The 24,642-nt window shown below is 33.9% G+C and overlaps 1 protein-coding gene across 13 annotated transcripts in view; it reads right to left on the bottom strand.

Annotated features, from left to right (window-relative positions):
• Positions 1-24,642, bottom strand: part of BTRC (beta-transducin repeat containing E3 ubiquitin protein ligase) — a 182,248-nt gene that overhangs the window by 109,970 nt on the left and 47,636 nt on the right. For 7 of the 13 annotated variants that reach the window (XM_074295375.1, XM_074295368.1, XM_074295372.1 and 4 more), the window contains one exon: positions 16,784-16,891. The exons of the other annotated variants lie outside the window; for them this stretch is intronic. In XM_074295375.1, the coding sequence (XP_074151476.1) occupies positions 16,784-16,885 (102 nt within the window). In that variant the 5' untranslated portion in view covers positions 16,886-16,891. The remainder of the gene's footprint in view (positions 1-16,783; positions 16,892-24,642) is intronic. 13 annotated transcript variants of the gene reach the window in all.

Genomic DNA, 24,642 nt, shown 5'->3' with positions numbered 1-24,642 from the left:
ACTCTATTCTACCAAATTGGGGGTAAAGGGAGGCACTCTTCTCTAGAATGAGTAATCAGCCAACTGGAATTCAATTTCTGGAAGAAGAATTTCTGAAAATTTATTATTTAATAAGTAATTATTAAATGCCTGCCTACTGTGTGTCAGGAACTGAGCTAAGTGCTAGGGATACAAAAAATTAAACACTCCTTATTTGCAACAAGTTTAAAGCCCAATGGAGGAAATACACACACACACACACACACACACACACGAGTTGAAACCTTATGAATATGTGTATATGGCATATAGAAGTTAAATACAAGGTTGTTTGGGGTGAAGGGCACTAACAATTGGAAAAGAAGGACAAAAAAGACTTCAAGTAGAATACAGTGCCTGAGCTGCATCTTTAAGATGCAAGACAGGGACTCTAGGAGGCAGAAGGAAGAAATAAATTCTTGGCATTGAGGGAATAGTCAGTGCAAACTCATGACAACAGGAAATGGAGTGTTATGATAGAAGGACAGAGAACAAAACAATTTGGATGGATTACAGTATACCAGAAGTGACATGATGACCAATGAGGTTAGATAATGGGGTCCTAGTCAACATCACAATTCATGTATTTGTTTTTAAATATAACAATATTTAATGAAAACCAAGAACAATTAAGTGAACTCTATTCCCTATAGCCTATCTCTTTGAAAGTATAATCATGTCTATGAAGACATCACTCAGTATAAGACAGAAGCACCTACTTTTGTCAAGACTCCCTTTTCTTAAGATGCTCCAAGTCTAATTATTAATCAGAGAAATGCAAATTAAGACAACTTTGAGAAACTACTACATACCTGTCAGATTGGCTAGGATGATAGGAAAAGATAATTCTGAATGGTGAAGGGTATGTGGGAAAACTGGAAACTGATATATTGTTGGTGGAATTTTGTGAATACATCCAGCCATTCTAAAGAGTGATTTGGAACTATGCTCAAAAAGTTATCAAACTGTGAATACCCTTTGATCCAGCAGTGTTATTACTGGGCTTATATCCCAAAGAGATCTTAAAGAAGGGAAAGGGATCTGTATGTGCAAGGATGTTTGTGGCAGCCCTTTTTGTAGTGGCCAGAAACTGGAAACTGAGTGGATGCCCATCAACTAGAGAATGGCTGAATAAATTGTGGTATATAAATATTATGGAATATTATTGGACTGTAAGAAATGACCAGCAGGATGATTTCAGAAAGGCTTGGAAAGACTTACATGAACTGATGCTGAATGAAATGAGCAGGACCAGGAGATTATATACTTCAACAACAATACTATATGATGATAAATTCTTAATAGACGTGACTCTCTTCAACAATGAGATGAACCAAATCAGCTCCATTTGTTCAATAATGAATAGAACCAGCTACACACCCAGCGAAAGAACTCTGGGAAATGAGTGTCCCAATCCCTCTATTTTTGTCTGCCTGCATTTTTGATTTCCTTCACAGGTTAATTGTACATTATTTCAAAGTTTGATTCTTCTTGTGCAGCAAAATAACTGTATGGTTATACATACATATATTGTATTTAACATATTTAACATGTATTGGTCTATCTGCCATCTGGGGGAGGGAGTGGGGAGGGAAAGAGGGGAAAAATTGAAACAAAAGTTTTTGCCATTGTCAATGCTGAAAAATTACCCATGCATATATCTTGTAAATAAAAAGTTATAAAAAGACTATATATTACAAAAAAAAAAAAAAAAAAAAAAAGACTCCCTTTTCTTGTTGATGTTGAAAAAATTTACATGTGGCATTAAAAGACCTAATTTGAAGATCAAACTCTAATGTATTCCAGAAGGGCTTGGGTTCAGATTGCACCATATAACCCACTCTGGCCATGGTCTCATCAAGTACAAAATGAGGAGCTTGGTTGGGCTAGATATCTCCAAAGTCTCTTCCAGCTTTAAGTCTGATGACTGTATGATCTTTTTAAGACTAATAGAAAATCACTCAGCCTTTCTGAACCCCAGTCTCCTCATATATAAAAATAATGATACTTCTACTCCCTGCTATATAGGGTTATTATGAAGATCAAATAAGAAGCATGTAAAACACTTTATAAATTTTAAGACACATGTTATGTATACACATGTCAGATTCTATGAAAAATCATTATGATATGGACAACATTGCACTTGGAGTTAGGAAGACTTGGGTTTAAATACTTCAGCTGACACTTATTACATGTGTGACCCTGGTCAAGTTATTTAAACTTTGTTTCTCAGACAACTCCATAGGAACTAAATAATCCCTAACTAGTCCCAATAGTATAATAACCAAAGATGAACATATTTTTCAATTCATTTTTACCATATAATCAAAATAAGAAACATTTCATTCCTATCACATTTATGGAAGGTTAAGTTAAATGTCCAATTGCCTCTTAAAACATCTAATAAAGGCTAATTCAAATACTTTTACCACAGATTCTTATTTTTTAGTGATTCAAAACACAACAATTCTGGCTTAGAAGGTATCCACTAGGAACAATTTGAATTTAAGATAAAGAATGAGAGGCAATGTGTTACCATTGTGATCAGAACTAGACTAGGTGTGAAGAACATCTTGGCTGAGTCCTGTCTCTGACACATATAGGCAGTGTAATTCTGGGCAAATCACTTAACCTCTTAGTGTCCCAGACTGCAGCTTCTTAAAACTGTGGAGTTGCAATCCCATATGAGGTCTTTTAACTGAATGTGGGAGTTATTAAATTATGATTTATTATCAGTAAATGTTTGATTCATATATCTATTTTATATACCAATGTACCAGAATCACAAACATTTCTCAGGCAAAAAAAAAAAAAAAAAATGGTTGAACATGGAAACAGTTTAATAAGCCCTGATATATACAACAACAAAAAAAATTACTATTATTAGGACCCAAAAGATATTTTAAATGAGCTTATTATCTACAAATAGTATTCTATCTTTAAAATATTAATAAAAATATTTTCCTTTAATACTTATCAGTAAAAAAATTTTTTTTAAACTTTCCACCTCAGATGTATCTTACACATAGCAATACAATGGATTAGTACACTCACCAAACTGACTCTCTGATGCTTGATCCTTAACCCACTTAATAAAATTTAAAATGCACTTAAAATTAAAACTATTTTTATGCCAAAGCTTGGAAGATAGAAAACTCCATATAACTAGCCATAATAAGACGGGAGAAATGAATATTGTCTCCAAATATATTTTTGTTTGATTTCCAACAATGTCTTATAACATTACATTAATTTGCCAAAACCTATTATGCTGACATGGAAAATTAAGGAATTATGTTTAGGCTCCTCTTTTATATAGATTCTTACTTCTCACAGGGTACAGTCTCTTGTATGAACTCAGACACTGACTGTCCTATTCCACCTTTCTGATCACCATGATTACAATGACTACACATGCACGTTCTCATTCTAAGCTGATTTGGTTCCATCACCAACACTTCTCTTTAACAATGGCCCTTTTCATGCATTTAACGCAACTACTTCCAACTCCATCAATGAAAGCAGACAAATGGAAGAGGAAAGAATGAGCAGCAAACACCTCAAACAAGAAGGTTGCTTAAAAAACCAAGTGTCACATTCTGGCACTTCAATATTTCATAGCCAATACAAGGAATGTGCAACGACGCTGCAACTTTAAATCTCTTCCTCCTATGTCAGTCTCTCTTCCTCTCATTGTAATGCCAAAGGGAACAGCAATCAGAGTGGAGATGTTCAACGTGATAGAGGTCAGGACACCAGCAGATCAACGTACCAGAAACACGACCTTGTTTATTTTTTTTCCTCAGTATTATTGTTTACAGGGTGCTTTGCTCATGTACCTTGTGGTTCTTAGCTAAAAGATGAAATTACAGCCCAGGATGAAGCGCTCAGGCACACATCCAATTTGTGTTTCCATCTCAGAAAACAAAAAGCTTCTAAGGCCCTCGGGCTGCCATTCAAACTTGGAGGCTGACATTTTTAACAGCATGAACCAGAGACTGGCAGAGAGAATGATCTAATGCATTTCTGACTTGTCAATCAAAGAGCTCACCTCTGCTGTCTTGTAAACAGTTGGGGGCCATCTAACTACATTCATAAACCTGGGGAGAGCTTACTACCAGCTGGGGTGCGGGAGCCACATGCTCTGGCTTCTATTGACTGAAATTATGATTCAGTTTATAATCTTACTGTAAATAGTCCACAGGCACATTTCCTGAACCACTGGAATAGAGTTAGAGTAGGGAATACAAAACTGATTTTGGTCAAGTGTTGTGTTATTTTCAAGCTGTTGTATTCCTGTACCCATTTTTATCAATTCTCCACAAAGGAATCGACTAAATCACCAAAGAAATGTTGTCTGGTATCTTTTTTTAAAGTAAAAAGCAAATGATCCACCAACAAACACCTTTAAAAGAGATACTACGACTTTGCCAGTAGAAATTCTTTTCTCCTTCATAAACAATATTGGCAGCTTCTCCACACTATCCCCCATGAAGCCTTGCCTCATCTTCCCAGGTTCAAATGATCTCTCTCCTTTTCTAACTATCCCATACCAAATTTGACCTTTCATATACACTTACAGTTATTTATACATCTGTCCTATATTTTCTAGAAGTTATATAAAATCTGTACTGTTTTATCTCTGTATCCTCAAAACCAAGCACAGTAGGTACTCAATAAATATAGGTTAAACTGATATTTTGTATTCTTATATATAAACATCTATTCATGACTGTGGATGATATACAATGTAAAAACAATAAGAAAAATTTTAGCACAACTATAACCATGTACTTTTCTATCTTTACTGAAATCTGGTTGTGAAAACTACATTAATTTTGAAAAACATGGAAAAAACCCCCAACCCATAAGATAGGACAGTTTCTTCTTGACACTTTTATATCTTCTTGCCAGAGTTAAACCGAAAGAAGCAAAAGTCTGAAATTCTTGCCTAAAACTTAATCTAATAACATTTCTGTCAATTTTATGAAACACAGACTCCGACCTTAATTCAAATTGACTCATACTGACCTTCATTCGAAATCTGCATTTAACTGTCTCCTATTAATCTAACATGTTCTATTAACCAATCAACATACATTTATTGTGATATAAATGTCAAGCGCTATACTAGGAAGGAATACAAAAAAAGAAAAACTCTCTACCCTCATGGAAGCTGTATTTTCTTGGGAGAGACAATATATACATAAAGCTAAGGTCTGGAACTGATTCCATAGATACAGGGAACATAGATATAAGAATACACAAGATTTGTACAAAAAATATGATATTACTTTATCCACTAAAAAATCATTTTTTAAAGCTAAATAAATACAAAATGGAGGGTGGGAAAGTACTATAAAAGGTGATATTAAGAATTAAGTTGTAAAGCAAATTGGAACCCATGAGGGGGAGGATTAAGGACTGAGAACAATAGGGATATGGGGACTTTGCATCCTATACAAAAACAGTTGGAAACAGGAAATGACATATCTTTTGGAAGAAACAGCAAGGCTTAAGTAAGTGTGACTGGGTTGATGAAGGAAAAGTATGTGATAAAATTGGAAAGCCAAACTGTGAACACTTCTAAGGAGCACCCCCCCCAAAAAAAAACAAACAAAAAAAACAACCCTTCAAACAATATTTGATTCTAGGGGCAACAAGGAGCCAATGGAGCTTACATGGTAGAGAAGAAAAATGAATAGAACTATACTTTAGGAATGCGACTTTGGCAATTCAAATATATTATCCCCAAAATAAACTCATCATGTTCTCCCTAAAATCTATTTTACTACCCAGCATGCATGTTTTTAGCTATGTAGTAACAACATTTCAGGTAATTTTGTTATACTAACATTCAATCACTAATCAATTAATAAGCACTTCTTAAGTAGAGGGCCAAGCCTGGAGTCAAGAACTCATATTCCTGAATTCAAATCTAGCTTCAGAAATTTACTGATTCTAGGCAAGTTACTTAACTTTGCCTCAGTTTCCTCATCAGTAAAACAAGCTGGAAAAAGAAATGGCAAACCACTTAAGTATCTTTGCCAAGAAAATTTCAAATGGGTTCAGGAAGAGATGGACATCTGAAAAACAAATGAACAACAAAAAACACCAGCTAGGTGCCATCCATTAGTGTTGGGTGCTTAAGGAATATAAATTTTAAAAGATGAATATTCCTATTCTCAAAGGAACTCAATATGTATATTTATTATCGTTTCCTCTTTGAACTTCTGTCTCTCTTTTCTTTTGTTTTACCTAAAAACAAACCTCAGTATCTTTTTCCTGAACTACTAAAACAACTTTTTGGTTGGTGGGCCATAAACTTTTCTTCTCTCCAATTCATCCATAAACCTGACAAAATGATTTTCCTTAAATGCAGGTCTTATTGTTTTACCCTATCCCCTTACTAAATAACTTCCAGTAGCCTCCTGTTGCTTCCAAAATAAATGATTAATTCTTCTGTTCAGCAATTAAAGCCTTCAAAACCCAGTCCCAAATTACTTTTCAGTCCTAATTATGTAGCTCTTTTTCCACATGTTCTACAGTAAAGCCTGATTTTACTGATTTTTTTTACATACAACACTTCACTTCTTGCTGTTTCATAAAGTCACTGATTCATTTGATCTATTCTAGTTTTCAGGGAATCTAGGACTTGGGTAAGATAGATCCACTTTCTCTTCTTGGCTATCTATCCTCTTTCTAATTCTTTTCTCCAGAATTTTTAATTTCATTTTTTTATTTCTTCCTTAATTTCTTCTGGTTATTCATGTGCTGCTTATGGAAAATCTTTTTTTTTCCCCCCTTTTTTCTTTAAGCCTTTGCTTGGAGTAGTTATAGAGTTATCTCCCTTTGGGGATATCTCTGGTTCTACATTTTTAAAAAAAAAATTGGCCAGTTTTTGTTTGTTTGTTTGTTTTTTGTTTTTAACTTCTTTCTGTAGTTTTAGTTCCTTAATTGGAGGCAGGATCTTCACTTTGCTTTTAGGTGGGAATGAAGGGATACACTCTACTTATTCTTAAGTATATTGTTGGAGTCCTGCACTGACCTCCATCTTCCAAGTAAGTCCCCCAAGATCTTTGAGGTTCATAACAAAGGATTTTCAAAGTGGTATCTCAGGGCAGAGTAAGTGCTGAAAGTCTTTGGGATGGTTACTTCATCCCTCTATCCTTCCCCTCCATGCCCATAGTCCCCATAAAATGCACAGAAACGGTCACAGGGGAAACAGACAAGAGAATGTAATCATTTCAGAAATAACTAGCACTGGGCAGCTAAGTGGTGCAGTAGGTAGAGCATCAGTCCTGAAATCAGGAGGACATGAGTTCAAATCTTAATCTTAATCAAATCTTAATACTTCTTTGCTGTGTGACCCTGGGTAAGTCACTTAATCCCAACTGCCTCAGCAATAAACAAATAAATAAATGAATGAATAAAAAATATGACACACTACTGTTAGAAAAAAGAACTTGTATATTTTCCAATAGCTAACATTTTATAATAATTTGAGATTCACAGATAGCATTCCTCACAGCCATTCTTTAATGTTGATGTTATAAGTACTATTATACTTACTTAACACATAAGTAAATTGAAACTCAGTGAAAGGAAGTGACTTGTCCAGGCTTACACAACTCGTAAGGTGCCAAAGTCAAGATATAATCTAGCTCTCCTGATTCTAGCACCAACATACTTTCTACTACTCAGTTTCTTAAACTGTTAGTTTCAACCTCATATGGAGTTTCATAACTGAATGTAGGGGTTGTAAAATTATGATTATCATAAACATTTGATTTATATACTTATTTTATATACCTATATATCCAGGGTCATATACAAATTTCTCTGGCAAGAAGGGGTTGCAAGTGGGAAAAAAGTTTAAGAAGCCATGTTCTACTGTACCATACTGACTTTCCAGTAATAATCAGATTTCTCAATACATAAGAATATGCCAAAGCAGATGGCCCAAGACACAGATCCCTGAGAAGATAGCAGTATTGTCTCAGCAGCATTGGTTAGAAATATATTGCTCTCACAAAATGGCAAAAAGGCAAAAATGAACATTCTAATCCTTTTACCAGAACACTGTAAACATTTTATAATGTCATATTTCCAAGTGTAAATAGTTGGTATTCATGGGTTTTAAATTTATATACTGCTCAAACATATATCACCTCATTTAATTATCAAGGCAATTCTGTAAAGTCAACCACCAAGTCTTTATTAAAATTCACGTGTGCTGACCACTGTGTTAAATCATGAGGCCAAAAAAGAAAGGCAAAAAGCCCTGCCTTCTAGGAACTCAGATTCAAATAGAAGAGATAACATATCAATATACATACATACATACATACGTATATACACACACACACACACACACGCACACATAAGACATGGAACAGTGTAAATAGGAAGTAATTTCAGAGGAATCTCTAGTAGGGTTAAGGGTTCTGAGAAAGACCTCCTACAGAAGGCAGAATTTTTTTTTTTTTTTATTATATATATATATATATATATTTTATAATATTATCCCTTGTATTCATTTTTCCAAATTACCCCCCCTCCCTCTATTCCCTCCCCCGACGACAGGCAATACCATACATTTTACATGTGTTACAATATAGTCTAGGTACAATACATGTGTGTGAATATCATTTTCTTGTTGCACAATAAACATTAGAATCCGAAGGTACATGCAACCTGGGCAGACAGATATTAGTGCTAACAATTTACATTCCCCTCCCAGTGTTTCTTCTCTGGGTGTAGCTACCTCTGTCCACTGGAAGTGAGTTGGATCTTCTTTATGTTGAAGATTTCCACTTCCATCAGAATACATCCTCATACAGTATTGTTGTTGAAGTGTACAGTGATCTTCTGGTTCTGCTCATTTCACTCAGCATCAGTTGATTTAAGTCTCTCCAGGCCTCTCTATATTCCTCCTGCTGGTCATTTCTTACCGAGCAATAATATTCCATAACCTTCATATACCACAATTTACCCAACCATTCTCCAACTGATGGACATCCATTCATCTTCCAGTTTCTAGCTACAACAAAAAGAGCTGCCACAAACATTTTGGCACATATATGTTTCTTTCCGCTCTTTAGTATTTCTTTGGGATATAATCCCAGTAGTAGCGCTGCTGGGTCAAAGGGTATGCACAGTTTGATAACTTTTTGGGCATAATTCCAGATTGCTCTCCAGAATGGCTGGATTCTTTCACAACTCCACCAGCAATGTATTAGTGTCCCAATTTCCCCACATCCCCTCCAACATTTGTCATTATTTGTTCCTGTCATCTTAGCCAATCTGACAGGTGTGTAGTGGTATCTCAGAGTGGTCTTAATTTGCATTTCTCTTATCAGTAGTGATTTGGAACACTCTTTCATGTGAATGGATATAGTTTCAATTTCTTCCTCTGAGAATTGTCTGTTCATATCCTTTGACCATTTATCAATTGGAGAATGGTTCGGTCAGAAGGCAGAATTTGAGCAGTCTAGTAGGAAGCTAAGGAAACTAGTAGACTAAGGAGGAAGGAAAACATTTCAGGCAAGGTGAATCTTTTTTTTTTTTTGTTAGTGATTTTACATAACTTTATTTTTTTTATTTATAAATTTTTTGACATTATATATGCATGAGTAATTTTTTATAACATTATCCCTTGTATTCATTTTTCCAAATTTTCCCCTCCCTCCCCTTGATGACAGGCAATCCCATATATTTTACATGTGTTACAATATAACCTAGATACAATATATGTGTGTAAATACCATTTTCTTATTTCACATTAAGTATTAGATTCCGAAGGTATAAGTAACCTGGGTAGATAGACAGTAGTTCTAACAATTTACATTCACTTCCCAATGTTCCTTCTCTGGGTGTAGTTGTTTCTGTCCATCATTGATCAACTGGAAGTGAGCTGGATCTTCTTAATGTTGAAGATATCCACTTCCATCAGAATACATCTTCATACAACGCTGTAAGTGTACAGCGATCTTCTGGTTTTATTCATTTCACACAGCATTAGTTGATGTAAGTCTCTCCAAGCTTCTCTGTATTCCTCCTGCTGGTCACTTCTTACAGAGCAATAATATTCCATAACCTTTATATACCATAATTTACCCAACCATTCTCCAATTGATGGACATCCATTCATCTTCCAGTTTCTGGCCACTACGAAAAGAGCTGCCACAAACATTTTGGCACATACAAGTCCCTTTCCCCTCCTCAGTATTTCTTTGGGATATAAGCCCAATAGCAGCAATGCTGGATCAAAGGGTATGCACAGTTTGATAACTTTTTGGGCATAGTTCCAAATAGGCATAGTGAATCTTGAAAGAGCAGGTGACTCAGGAGATAGAGATCCTGTGTGATTTAGCCTATCTGCTGAGGGCTGGTTTATAGAGAGTAGGGAGGGAGAGATGGAGGGGGAGTGGGATGGTGGTGATGTTTGGTCACTTTTTGGAGCCACATATAAGAGTTGAGTTAACCAAATAGACACCAAAGGTGGATAAACAATCCTGAAAAGGGCTCGACAAGCCCTCACGAAGAGGTAACAGTCCTCCTGACCACTTTATTATATACTCTGGTAAGACAGTAGAGTATGTGGAAGAAGTAAAGTATAAGAAAACTAGAAATGGAGAAAAAAAAGTTTTTAACAGGATATTTTAGTAGATCCTGTAGTTAAAAGTACTAGTGGGATTGATGAGAGGTGATACGGTCAGATTATACTCTAGGAAGATCACTTGGGCAGCTGGGTGGAGAAAGGATTTGAGTGGAAATAGCTTTGAGGCAAAATGGATAAAGCACTAGGCCTAGAATTAGAAGACTGAAGTTCCAATCTGCCTCACACACTTATAGCTGTGTGATCTTGGGCAAGTCATGTAATGCTTGGCTGCCTCTTGGCTGCCACTTATGATAATAGGAGCACTTAACTCCTAGGGTTGTTGTGAGGATCAGATGGAGATAACATTTGTTAAATGTTTAGCATAGTGTTTAGTATATAGTAGGCACTATATAAATATTAGTTATTATCATTATAATCATTCTCTCAGGGAAATGTAACCAAAAGGTTTTGCAATGGTCAGGTGAAAGGATCATAGGTTTTCAAAGACTCTATCACTCAAATGTAAATTCTCTTGAATCCTAAGGATAACACCCTCTGATTGGACAGGCAGGGCGTAGATATGAGAGAGCTTCTCTTAGAGCTTCTATTTAAGAAGAGGGCCCAAGGCCATCGCTTCATAATTTCCAAAATGGCTGCTCTCTTGGACTTCATCACTATCTTCAGAAACTCATCTTCCTGTAAGATTACATCAATTCTGAAATTCATACCCTCACCCCGCACCTCTGGGGTCCCTCCTTTCCTTATATTATAAAAGATAGAGGGGTTGACACTGGAGAGTCTCTCTCAGATCTATCCTTATAATTATTTCTTATATAACAGTAATAATCCATAACATTCACATACTATATAACTTATTCAACCATTCCCCAACTGATAGGTATCCACTCAATTTTCAGTTCATTGCCACTACAAAAAGGACTGCTACAAACATTTTTGTACGTGTGGGATCTTTTCCCTTTCTTATGATTTCTTTGGGATACAGGTCAAATAGAAACACTCCTGGATCAAGGGTATGCACAGTTTAATAGCCCTTTGAGCATGGCTCCAAATTGTTTTCCAGAACGGTTGAATCAGTTCACAACTCTACCAACAATGCATCAATTGCCCAGTTTTCCCACATCCCCTCCTACATTTATCATTATCTTTTCCTGTCATCTTGGCCAATCTGAAAAGTGTGATACAGAATCTCAGAGTTTTCTTAACTTTCATTTTTTCTAATCAATAGTGATTTAGAGCTTTTTTAATATGATTAGAAATAGCTTTAATTTTTTCATCTAAAAATTGTCTGTTCATATTCTTTGCCAGTTTGTCTATTGGGGAATGGCTTGTATTCTTAGAAATATGAGTCAATTTTCTATATGTTTTAGAAACAAGGTTTTTATCAGAAACACTGGATATAAAAATTCTTTGCCAGTTTACACACATTATTCTCATTTTATTCTCATAACAATTCTTGCAAGATAGCAAAGGCAGACATGGTCATCTCCACTTTGCTGAATAGGAAACTAAGGTTCAGAGAAGTTGCATGATTTGTCCAGTATCACAGAGCTCCAAAGCTAGAGACAGGATTGTATCCTGAGTTTTCTGAGGGTTCTCTTGATTGTCTTCAGTTACCCAGTCTCTATCTCTCCCAACTCTCCCAACACTCCTGAGGATGAAACCTCCAATAAACCAGGAAATCCAAGATCACAAATCAAGAAAAAGATTTTCTTTACAGTATATGCTTTCTTTTAGACTCAATTATCAAATAACAATTAGAATAATTTTCAGTTATAAGATTCAATATTATGTAGCAAATACATACAAGTATTAATGAACAAAGGAATCACATTAATAAAAATGAAGTAATTTGGCCACTTTAATGCATTAAAAAACAAGTAGAAGAAGAAATTAACCTAAATGATTTGGCAATACACTTGTGTGCGCGTGCACACACACACACACACACACACACACACACACACACACACACACACACACATGTAAATTTTGGTCAATATCTGTATGGGATGAATAAACCATGAAATCAAGGAATCTTATAAATCTTTCTCCCATCCATGCCAATTTCTAATCTCTGGAACAATATGACATTATCATAACCTTTTTATGAGAATAGACATCTGCACATATAAAAAAGTGCCATCTGCACTTTTTACCCCCCATTGTTTTGTGTGTGTGTGTGTGTGTGTGTGTGTGTGTGTACGTACGTATACAAATGTGAGGCTTTGAGTTGAAGTTGGTACAAATTCTGGCCAAAACCTTAAGTGTTTCTCTACTGTTTTAAAGATAAAATATAAACTCCTCAGCCTGGTATTTAAATTCTTCTACCATCTGATTCCTAACTACTTTTCCAGATTTATTTTGTATTATTCCTTTTTTTACATACTTTATGTCAAAAATGTCAAACACTTGTCCTATAGGTATGTAGGTCTGAGTGTAGCAGCCTCCAAATAAAATATAACTGAGAATATCTGATAAAATAAATAAAAATACAAGAGAATATAGATAATGTTAAAATGTAGTTTTCTAAGTTAATATGTGGCCACAGGGGTCTTTACCTAAAGAGACTACAAATACAGGTTAAATTCCAGCAAACTTCACAAAACTGAACAATACTATTTTGTTGCCTTGAAAGTCTATCGCATTGATTATGATAAAACTACGCTTGGTAAATCTTGTCAAAATAATTTTCACTATAATAATGTATAAGGATTGGAATCTTATATTAATAACGCCTTTGTTATTTATCTATAACTAAACAATAAAAATTCCCAAATTTTTATGTCTACGTTTCTTGATCTCAAGTATAACAATGTTGAATTTTTATAGCATTACTGTTTTAACATTTCACTTCATGCTTATCAAGACTGCATATATTTACCAACATTTTGAAATTCTCCTGAATTCATTCCATCCCTTACAAGTCTGACTATTGTTGTATGACTAAAGTTAATTCAAAGACAGCAAATGTTTCTTATAGTCCAAAATTCTACTAAAGTTTACTACCATTTCATGCTATCTAAAACAGCATATCTATTTATATCCTTAAGTGTTAAAATAAATTCTTCTGGAATTTTATCTTCCAAGGAAAAAAGAATTTATCTTTGTAATTCCTCAGGTGTTTCACCACTTGAGCTGCTTATTTCTACTGTTTAACTCCTATTTAATACTCTATATATGATGAAATAGCTATTATTTGCTGGGGAGATGAAAACAATTCTCCAAAATATAATTCAAAACAAGAAATCACTAAGACAGAGAAAAGAAAATGAAAGCATGCCTAAATTGGACCCAACCATATAATCTTCAGGTTATTTTTTGGAATTTTTATTAAAAGGTCATTTAGTTCAGTAATTAAACAAACTTAACATTCTGATTTTGTCATTCCTGCCTGGGTTTTCTGGACACACACACACACACACACACACACACACACACACACACACCCCTATATAAGTGTGTATGTATGCATGTATGTATATATTTACTAATATATATCCACACATACCCACATATAACCAGACAAACTGATAATGATTAAATGATCTCCCAAATTTCTGCTGCTATAGTGAAAAGTTTTAAAAATCTTCTAGGATGCTTCCTGTTTCCTAAAAGAAGGAAAAGGAATGGGGAAAAAAACAACTCTGTCTCCTATGTAATCCTTAAGTATCAGCCTCATTTTTAAAAATGAAAATTATTATTTCAAACATATTTTTCTATTACTCTACCTCATCATCATAAAAATAAGAGACCTTGGTGATACAGAGAGTTATCTAAAAAATACCATCCAGCTTATGAAAGTAAGTAGCATTTATTGAAAGGAGATGAATAAAATAAACACTTTTTTTTACTGAACACTCACTCTGCATAAAGCACTGTACATAGGCTGCAATTTTATCACACCAGAAGCATTAATAAAAGTAAAGTAGTAAAATGTCAGATGTGTATTTTCTTTCCCTCCTTTCGTCCCTTCTTTTCTCTCTCGCTCTTCCCCTCTCACTGTCTCTCACTCTTTCTCCTGACCCAATAATTTGCAGACTAAGAACCCTAGCAATATTGCTGAATATATCTAGAGTTGTTCCCTACTCAACAATGCAATTTTTTTTCTTCTAAAATACCTTTGTATATCTAAATGAGTTTCCAATTTAGGTTAGTTTTTTCCCTCTGGTAATTAAGTTTCATATTTTTAATTAGATATGATTATATTTAATGTTTCTATAGCATGGTTGTGTGAATCAATCAACAAATGTTTATTAAGTATGTTTACTATATGCATAGCATTAAAACAGGTACTATAGGGAGATTAAAGGACCATATAGGTCCAAAATAGGCCACATTTCAAAAAGGAGAGCTATGGGGGAAAAAAATTGGCATACATTTAAAAACCCCCAAAACACAAAGCATAGGCCACACATGATACACTCATGTCAAATTTATCAGAAAAAAGTGTAAAATGTATAGTCTATATTCAAACTAATATGAGACTCCTCACAGAAAGCCTGTTTTGTAAATTAAATAGCCATGGTGTTCCATATCAAAGGAGATTTGTTTAGAGCAGAGTTCTGGACCTAACTCAATCACCAACTAATTACATCACCTTATACAAGTCATTTAACCTCTTTGTGGGTCAGTTTCTTCATTTATAAAATAAGAATTACAATATAATACAATGATGATGACAATAAAACCATGCATACTGTGCTATACAAACAATACCTTTATTTGTATTTTGAGCTCAAAATATTTTAGGTTAAAAAAATTTATGATTACATAAATCTATATAAAGTTAAAGTTTAAATTCTGGTTATCATTAGTAAAACTAGCTATGCTTAATACTGAAACATTGCTAGCACAATAAATAGAAGACTAGCCATGGCTTCAGGAAAACCTGAGTTCAAAATTTGCCTCTGCCAGTATTTGGCACTCAACTCAAAGTGCTCCAGGTAACTTCTGTAAGATAATATTCTGCAAATTATTGGTAGTATATTTGGTAGTTATCTCAAACCAGGGGCTCCCTACCTGAATAAAATCTCAACTCCAAAATAACAACAATAACAAAAAATAATAGTATTAGCAAAAGAGATTTATTTTAATGTTAAATTATAAAAAACAAAGAGAACCTTGTAAAATTGTCATTGCAAAAATAGCAGGAGCAACAATTATTAGTACTTACACAGATTATATAATTAAGCAAAATCTATCAATCACATTCAGAATGTTTTTTTTCTCACTTTATCTGGGATTTAGACATAATATATTTTGTATATTACTATCTTATATTGAAAGTTGAAGATCAATTATACCATAGATTGGCAAAATACAACAATTTCTATAGTATATATTGCAATCAAATGCTGACTAAAAATCCTTCTCCAAAACTGGAGGATACAGATTACAGTTTTATTTGTCAAGAAAACCACTCAAATGTCCCTGGGCATATACATATATACATTATAAATGTTAGCTATCAAATTAAAACTAAGGTCTCTGCCTCTTTCTCTACTCTTCTTTTTCATCTTTCTTCCACAGAAACTTGGCATTGGTTTAACTCTGAAAGGAATTTCCCCTTTAGGATGCATTAAGACCACTATTAGTCCACCTAGAATATTTTAAGTTTAATACCATCTTCATGGACTTGCAACCATTAACTAAAATGTAAGTAACATGTGGTCTTAGATGGGAATGCATAATACCATTAATCAGGAGACTCAATATATTATATTCCTTCAATGGTTATAAGAAAAACACAAATGGCTATTCAATCAACTGCATGTAATTAACTGATAAATTCTATAACCCGGCTTGATGTAGGTCCAGAGAAAACATTATATGTTGAAGTTATTTGCTGAGCTTCCTTTTTCAATATTTTGCATTTAATAGATTTGAAAAACAATTGCCAAGTCAATGTCAATTTTGGCAAACCAATCATATTCAATAAATGGAATGAAAATGTTTTGGACTGCATAAATCTGGATCTACATGAAAAGATCATTAAAGAAGCATATAAAATGACATGAAAAATACCTAAGATATGAAGAAGAATAAAATGAATGTCAGTAAAGAGTGTGAACGAAGAGAGAGGCACACTCACACCCATGTACATCCCTCCCGTCCCCCCCACAGAGACAGAGAAAGTACCTGGAAAGCTGTGAGTGCGCCAGTCCCTGGGTTATACAGGCATCGCAGCGAAGGCATGCTGTCCGCCAGGCTGGAGCAGCCCAGCCACAGAGACCTGGGCATAGAGCACTGCAGAGAGAGGACAACTATGAGATGGGATAGTATGAGACAGGATGGCACAGATTACAGGAACTTTAAAGGCATGGCTGAATTGTGTCAATACAGCTGGCCTTCAGGACAGAAACATCTTCAAGAAATATGTAATACTAATTGGTCTACCCCCCAAGAGAAAAATCAAAAAGATCCTTAATAGCAAAGGGAGGAAACGGGGGATAAAGGGAAAAAGGAAAGAGGGAAAGATGATGAGAACAGAAGATGGCCTAGTCCAAAAATTAAATATTTAATCAAGTTTTTGCATCATTGTCTATGTCTTTGCTCAAAGGAAGATTACATATTGTCCAATTAATCAACCCTCTTTCTCTATGCACAGGCAATCACCTCTAATGCACTACAAGGTGAACAATTCTGCAAAATAAGCAGGGGCGGAGGGATGGTGGTGGTGGTGGTGGAGGCAATCCATGGGAGCATTTTAATATTAAAAACGAGAAAATAAACATTTCAGTAAACTGAGGCTTTTTAGAAGGTAGGGAAAGGAAAAAGGAAAGTATAATAACAACCTTGGGGGCAATGATAGTTAACTAACTCACTGACAGTTTGCATGTGTTTTATGTGTTTAGTTACTCTGCTATTCATTAACCAAAATGCATCGTTACCACAGCAGCTGCCTCTTCATCTTTCCAGATGGATCAAAAACACAAAGAGGCCAAGAAACAACTAAAACAGAAGAAAAAACAACAACAAAAAGCCCCCACAATGCTGTTCCTAGTATTTAAAACCTAACTAAAAAGAAGGTAAAATACTAATAGAAGTATCAGAGTATTCTCAGCACCAAATGGTCCAGGAAAACTAGGGAAACTTTTTACTAGGCTAATGTAATTATTATGTTAGAGATTTATAAAACATTCAATCCTTTACTGTGATGCTTAACATGGTTCATTTAGTTCCATAATTTACCACAAAAATATTTAATGAGAGGTTATCTTTGTTCAGAAGATAACCTTAATACCTTGCTATTATTTGTGTTTGATTAGAGTAAAAGCTAAATATCTGGCTATCATGTGTATGAAACATGAAAACATTTCTTTAAAAAAAAAAACATAAATCATAAATAATGCTAAATGATATTTGGAATTTTCAAAGATTTAAAATGATGACAGTGTTTTTATATTAAACAAAAATTCTTAAAACTGTAGGTTTACATTACATATTATTAAACTAATATTATTAATATTAGAAAATAAAATGTAATATATGACCCACACCATTTAACAGTGTCTTATATACTGTTAGGAAGAAAAGGGATACTTAACTGATGAGAATTCCCTAAGTTTCTCTTTAACAATTACAGAATTAATAATCTCAGAGCTGGAAAGGTGGTACTATCTTTATTTTATAGATTAAACAACTGAGTCAAGAAGACTTTTTTTTATGGTCACAAAGTCAGTAAGCAATGAAATGTGAATTCAAAATCAGGTATATTTTGTAATATTGCCATTACAATATTTGGCCATCAATCTCTGGGAATCAAGGCTCCCTATATTTTAAAGAATAACAAAACATTTATCAGACAGCAGCAATCTTAATCACTGAACCATTAGTTAATTTCCTTGCCTCTAGTCCTGCCTCAATCTATCCTATATATATATATATATATATATATATATATATATATATATATATATATATATATTTATAGCCAGAATATCATCAAAGGATCTATGATCTCCTACATGTGGATACTTCTTCCAGTTGTGAAAATTGCAATCCATTCATCCTATTTATCTCATCCAAGTCATTTTAAGAATATTCCACAGAGCTTAACAGCGTAGAGACCTTCTCTTGGGTCAGATATTCTTTAAGTAAGGTGTATGACCTTAAATATTTGATAACTATTTACACAAAGTTTCCTATATATATTTTATTTTACTTTTCATAGGCATCACCAGACTGCCAAAGGGATCAATGACACAAACAAGGTTATGAGCCCTTCTTCTAAATTTCTGTCTAACATTTAAGGGTATCAGTGCAGCACATGGACTATCCATATGTTAGCCCTTATTCTGGCTATTCCTGGAGATAACATGATGAAGTAGACCTGTGATTTCATCAATATACTAAGATGGCTGATGATGATTTCTTTTACCAGTATAAATACTTACTCTATAATATGCCTGTCTTGGAGAATTTTCTATGGGTACCAAGAAGTTAAGAAAAAAGTAAACAGCCAGTATGTGTTTGAGGCAGACTTGAGCTCAGTTCTTCCTGAGAACAACTTTATCTAAAAGGCCACATTGCAGCCTTTTTTTCCAGTCTTATATTTTTCTAATGACATCTTTTATGCTACTTTTTGCATGTAACTCCTGGGTTAAAGGCAGATTGGTATATCAGAAAGACTGCTGAATTTGTTGGAGGCCCTTAGTTTGAATATTGGCTCTTCTGTTTTTCTGCCTATCTGACCCTTTTTTCAATTCATTTAGTTTCATTTCCTTATCTATATAATGATTGAAATAGATGGTTTCTAAAATTTCTTTCACTTCTATATTAAAATCCTAAACTGGAACTTACTAACATCTATCATAGTTTCTTCACTGCCTCATGAGGTCCATGAGGTTAATTGTTTGGAGATGACAGCACTTGGAACAGTGATGTCACCTGTTAAATTTTTGTTTCAGAGATAAGACTGGAGTAAATGAAGATACTGTAAAATTTCTCAAATGTAATCCAGCCTACTTTCTTTCTCTTAATTCAACGCAGGACACTGTGTACTTGCAAGTGTCTGTTCAACACATTTGCACTGATGGACAAAAATTCAATGGGCTGTCCACCCAAGTGCAAATCAAAGACAGAACAGCTCATCCTCCTGGTTTTTCCTGTATGGATTGTTAGGCTAAACTTTTTTAAGTGTCTGTAAATCTTATTTGGGACACAATTAGCATTATCTTTCTCAAGCATCTTTTCATTATGTCACTATTCTGCATAAGAAATTATGATGATTAATGGCAGTTTTGCTGAAGCTTTTTTTCCTCCTTAAAAAAAATATTTTATAAGGAAAAACATGTTGGAAGAGGGGGGAAAAAAGAGAAAGGTAATGAAAGCGATATTTTAAAAAAATCAATAAAATATATTTTTTTAAAAATTAGCTTCCCCGCCTCTCAAAAGGTAATTTATGGTGATTTGCCATTACCACTCTCAGAAATCCCAATTCTTGGTCACCATCAAAAACCTCTAAATTTAATCTTATGCTTTTTAAATTCATGAAACTGATTTGTCATTATTTGTTTCTTGGGCTAATACTAAAGACAAGCAGTGAAATGGAATTCAAAACTGAAAAGGAGAGTTAAGTAGCTGATATTTGATAAACTGTATATGCTCTTAAGGACCTACATTTCTTCTTGAAATAAAGGCCTTTCTTTTTAATAAAAATAATTTTTCAGTAATGCTAAATTTCCATGAAGCATAGACACTAGAATCTCCAAAGAATTAAAGCTGCAAGGTGAGATGCAAGTTGTACTTTATAAGGGTAAGTAGGCTGTGGCATATTATCAATGATAAATTGTACAAGATAGGCATTTCTTATCAAAGAAATGGATGACTAGAAAAGAAGCTGAATTAACAATGTAATGAAAGCAAGGGTGCTACAATGATAACCAAATATCAAGAAACTCAAGGGAAGGTCCCCATTATGTTGCACAGCTGTGGAAAATTATGGGAGGACAACAAATATGAGTTGCAAAAGATTGTAATTTGTACCCTTAAATCCTTATTTTGAATTGTATTGTATCCTTAAATCCCTAATTCTTTAAAAAAAAAATCAGTTAATGCTTCTAAAAGTGTGGGTCAGGCCCCATATAAGGTCATGTAACAATGTGGAGGGGGGCGGCAAAAAATTTGGCAACAATAAAAAGTTTGGAAGTAACCAAAAATTAACTCAAAACCAAATGCATAACAAATCTGAGGTATTTCTGGCAGAACTTGCCTGTGTTGCATCATGTGACTTCAACAAGTGTACTATGCACTAAGAATGCATGTGTGCTGCCAGAAACATCTCAGCTCAGATTTGAGCTCAGGTCACATAAAATTTTGTTAAGTGAAAAGGAGTTGCAAAATGGAAAAAAGTTTAAGCCCTGATCTAAGTAATTTACACATATAGTACCAAGAGCTACTGAAATGAAAAACAACTTAATATTATGTGTTCACTAAGTTTTTCTCTTAAGTAAAACATGATAAAAATGAAAATACTTCACTAAAAAAAAAAAAAAATCTAGCATTGTAAAATTCAAATATGGATAACTGAATGGATTCCCACATCACAAGTCAAGACATTTTGCCACCATTTTAATTTCAATCAACTTTGCTTTTCAAAATTAGACCAAAACTTCTATTAAATTTTTTTAAACAAAAGTTGTCTCCTAAGAAGTTTTCTGTTTTTAAAATTTGGCACTTAAAAAAAATCCATGTACCTATATTCTCTCATCTTTGATAATCAGAGAAGAGACAGCCTTTGTTGCTTCAATGAGAATACTAGTTAGTGCCCATCAAGTTCATGTGCAAGAATTAATTTTCAAAGCAATCACATCTCAATTATACCCTCCCATCTAGACTGAATGAAGTATATGTCATAAATCCTCTTTATTCTTCTTAGAGAATCCTGACAGCCAAGGGTTGTCTTTATTTTGTATTTACTATAAGAAAACTACCAAAATGTTAGCTGGTCCCTGCTGAGCCAACATCCAAAAGTAATATAAGTTATAAAATCAACATTTGTTTTAAAAAGTAATGCATGAGAGTTTATGTATTCAGAAGCCATGAACCAGAATAAATAAAATTTAGGCCAGTGGAACTACTTAATAAACCACAGGATATATTTAGAATGCACCTATGCAAATTTAATGATTCTCTCTTACAGATTTTCATTTATTTCAAAAATGACACTTCCTATTTCATAAAGCTACCATGAAGATAAAGTAAGGCACACTTTCAAATGTCTTGAAAAATATAAGGTATCATATCATTGTAAGATATTGTCATTGTTATCTCAGTGAACAATCTTTCTGGAATCCCAGGATTATTAACATGAAAATTATAACAAGAGGTTTTGAAAAGATTACTAACAAACAGCAAGCTCTTTCTATCTAGAAACAATTCAATCCACAAATATTTGTTTATTATGTACTATGTATCCACTGTGAATTAAAATGACAAGTTTTGGTTCCTATATTCAAAGACTTACAATCTATTTCAGGGTAGGGGGGGGGAGAAAATGAAGGTAATATATTCTTATGGATCAATTATCGGTATTATAGGATTTTAGAAGCAGCCTATTAGTAATGGCTGGTATAAAAGAAGTAACAATGTTAGACAATGAACAAAGTGGCTAAAATAATAAACACATATTATGGAATAATCCTGAAAGTCAGAGAGAGGTTGAGGCTCAAAACAGTAGGAAAACGTCACTAAGTTTTCTCGAACTGAGAAGTGATATGATGAAATATTTAAGAAAGATTAAACTAGTAGTGGATTTGAGGGTGATGAGTCTGAAGTCTCTGGCTTCATTTCTTTTATAAGGTAAACCAAGCATGGAAGAAAATCTGTGCAAAGACATGGAGATAAGAGATGGAATACAGATGTGAAGGCAGCAAAAAAAGCTAGTAGCTGGACCATAGAGTGAGGGGACATTGAAGGAGACAAGAAAATTAGTTTGGAACTAGATAGTAAAGGACTTTAAATGTCAAGTTTTCACTTTTTTTTTCTAGAGGCAAAAGGAGGTCAGTGGAAATTATCAAAGTAAACCAAGGTTTTAAAATCACTTGGGCAATTGGATGGATAGAGGAGACATGTGAGGCAAGGAGACCAAATAGGAGGTAATTATAATAGTCCAAGTAAGAAAGGATAAGAAACTGAACTATGGTAGTAGTCCTATGAGTGAAGAAAAGGGAATGTATGAGATATGCTGTAGAGGTAATATGGGCAAGACCTGGCAACTGACTGGATATGTAGGATGAGAGAATGTAAGACATCTCACCTCAGAGATGAAGACAGACTGGGAAATCTGAGTGCCCGAAGAATAATGGTATCTTTGACAGAAATAGGGAAATTCAGAAAGTGATAGATATGGGGTAAGCAGGGATAAGTTCTGTTTTGGACAAGTTGGTTTTGAGATCCTTTCTTTAAAATGTCAAATAAATATAAGAGAAAATGATAAATGTTGGAGAGCATATGGGAAAATTGAGATATTGATGCATTGTTTATGGCATTGTGAACCTATTCGACCATTCTAAAAAAGCAATTTGAAACTATGCTTAAAGGGCAATCAAATTGTGCATACCTTTTGATATAGAAATATCATTACTAGGTCTGTATCAAAAGAGAACAAAAAAAGGGGAAAGATCTACATGTACAGAAATATTTGTAGCAGCTGTTTTTGTATTTCCAAAGAAAACTAGATATTAAGGGGATGCTCATGAATTGGGGAATAGCTGAACAAATTGTGGTATATGAATAGAGGAATATTATCATGTTTTAAGAAATGATAAGCAAACTGATTTCAGAAAAACCTGTAAAGATTTACATGAATTAAGGATTTACAGAACCAGGAAAACACTGTACATAGTAACTGCAACACTATGTGATGATCAACTGTTTATGACTTACTTCTTCTCACTAATACAATAATCCAAGAAAATTCATAAGAAATCATGACAGAAAATACTATCCACATTCAGAGAAAGAATTGATGGGAGTCTGAATATAGATCAAAGAATACTATTTTTACCTTTTGTGTGTGTGTGTGTGTGTGTGTGTGTGTGTGTGTGTTTTCCTTTTGTTCATTCATAATCCAAATCTTTCCATGTTTTTCTAAATCAACTACACCATTTCCTACACCACAGCAATATTCCTTTCTGGATTAAAAACAACATTTTCTTTCACAGGATTATTTGAGGTTAATTTGAGTGTGTGTGTATATATATATATATATATATATATATATATATATATATATATATATATATATATATAAAATCACAATAGAATGGTTGCTCAAAGTTGTTCTTAAAACAATACTGCTATTACTATATATAATGTTCTTTTGGTTCTGCTCATTTCTCTCTTCTGTAAAAAACATATTTTTTTTAAATCTGCAAAACTCTGCCTTCTTACCCTCTTATTCCAACTCCTCCAACAGACAAAAAAAAAAAAAAAAATTGCTATAATGAAGCAAAACAAATTTCCACATTGTCCATGTCCATTCTAGTTCTTTACTTTTCCATCAGGAAGTAGGTAGGTAGCATGCTTCATTATTAGACCTCTGGAATCATGGTTCATCATTACATTGTTAAAAATTCCTAAATCTTTCAAAGTTGTTTCTATTTGCCATATTGCTATCATTGTATAAATTGTTTTCATGATTCTATTCACTTCACTCAACATCAAATTATGTCTTCCCAAGTTTCTGTGAAATCACTCCCTTCATCATTTCTTGTAACACAATAGTATCCCATCACATTTAGATATCATAATTTGTTCAACAGTTCCCCAATTAAGGATACTTTCTCAGATTCCCATTCTTTGCCACCTATGACAGCTAAGAATATTTTTGTAAATTTGTGTCTGTTTTTTCCTTCCTTTAATATTCTCTTCCACTAATTCACCTCCCCCACTTCTTCTCTTTTCTCTATTGAATGAAATGTTTTTCTGTACTATGTGTGCACATTCTTCTTTCAGCTAGTTCAGATGAATGAGGCTGAAGTCAAGTGATCTCC

The sequence above is a fragment of the Sminthopsis crassicaudata genome, chromosome 2 (genome assembly GCF_048593235.1).
Source record: "Sminthopsis crassicaudata isolate SCR6 chromosome 2, ASM4859323v1, whole genome shotgun sequence".
NCBI classification, from domain to species: domain Eukaryota; kingdom Metazoa; phylum Chordata; class Mammalia; order Dasyuromorphia; family Dasyuridae; genus Sminthopsis; species Sminthopsis crassicaudata.
This window is presented reverse-complemented; position numbering and strand designations above follow the sequence as displayed.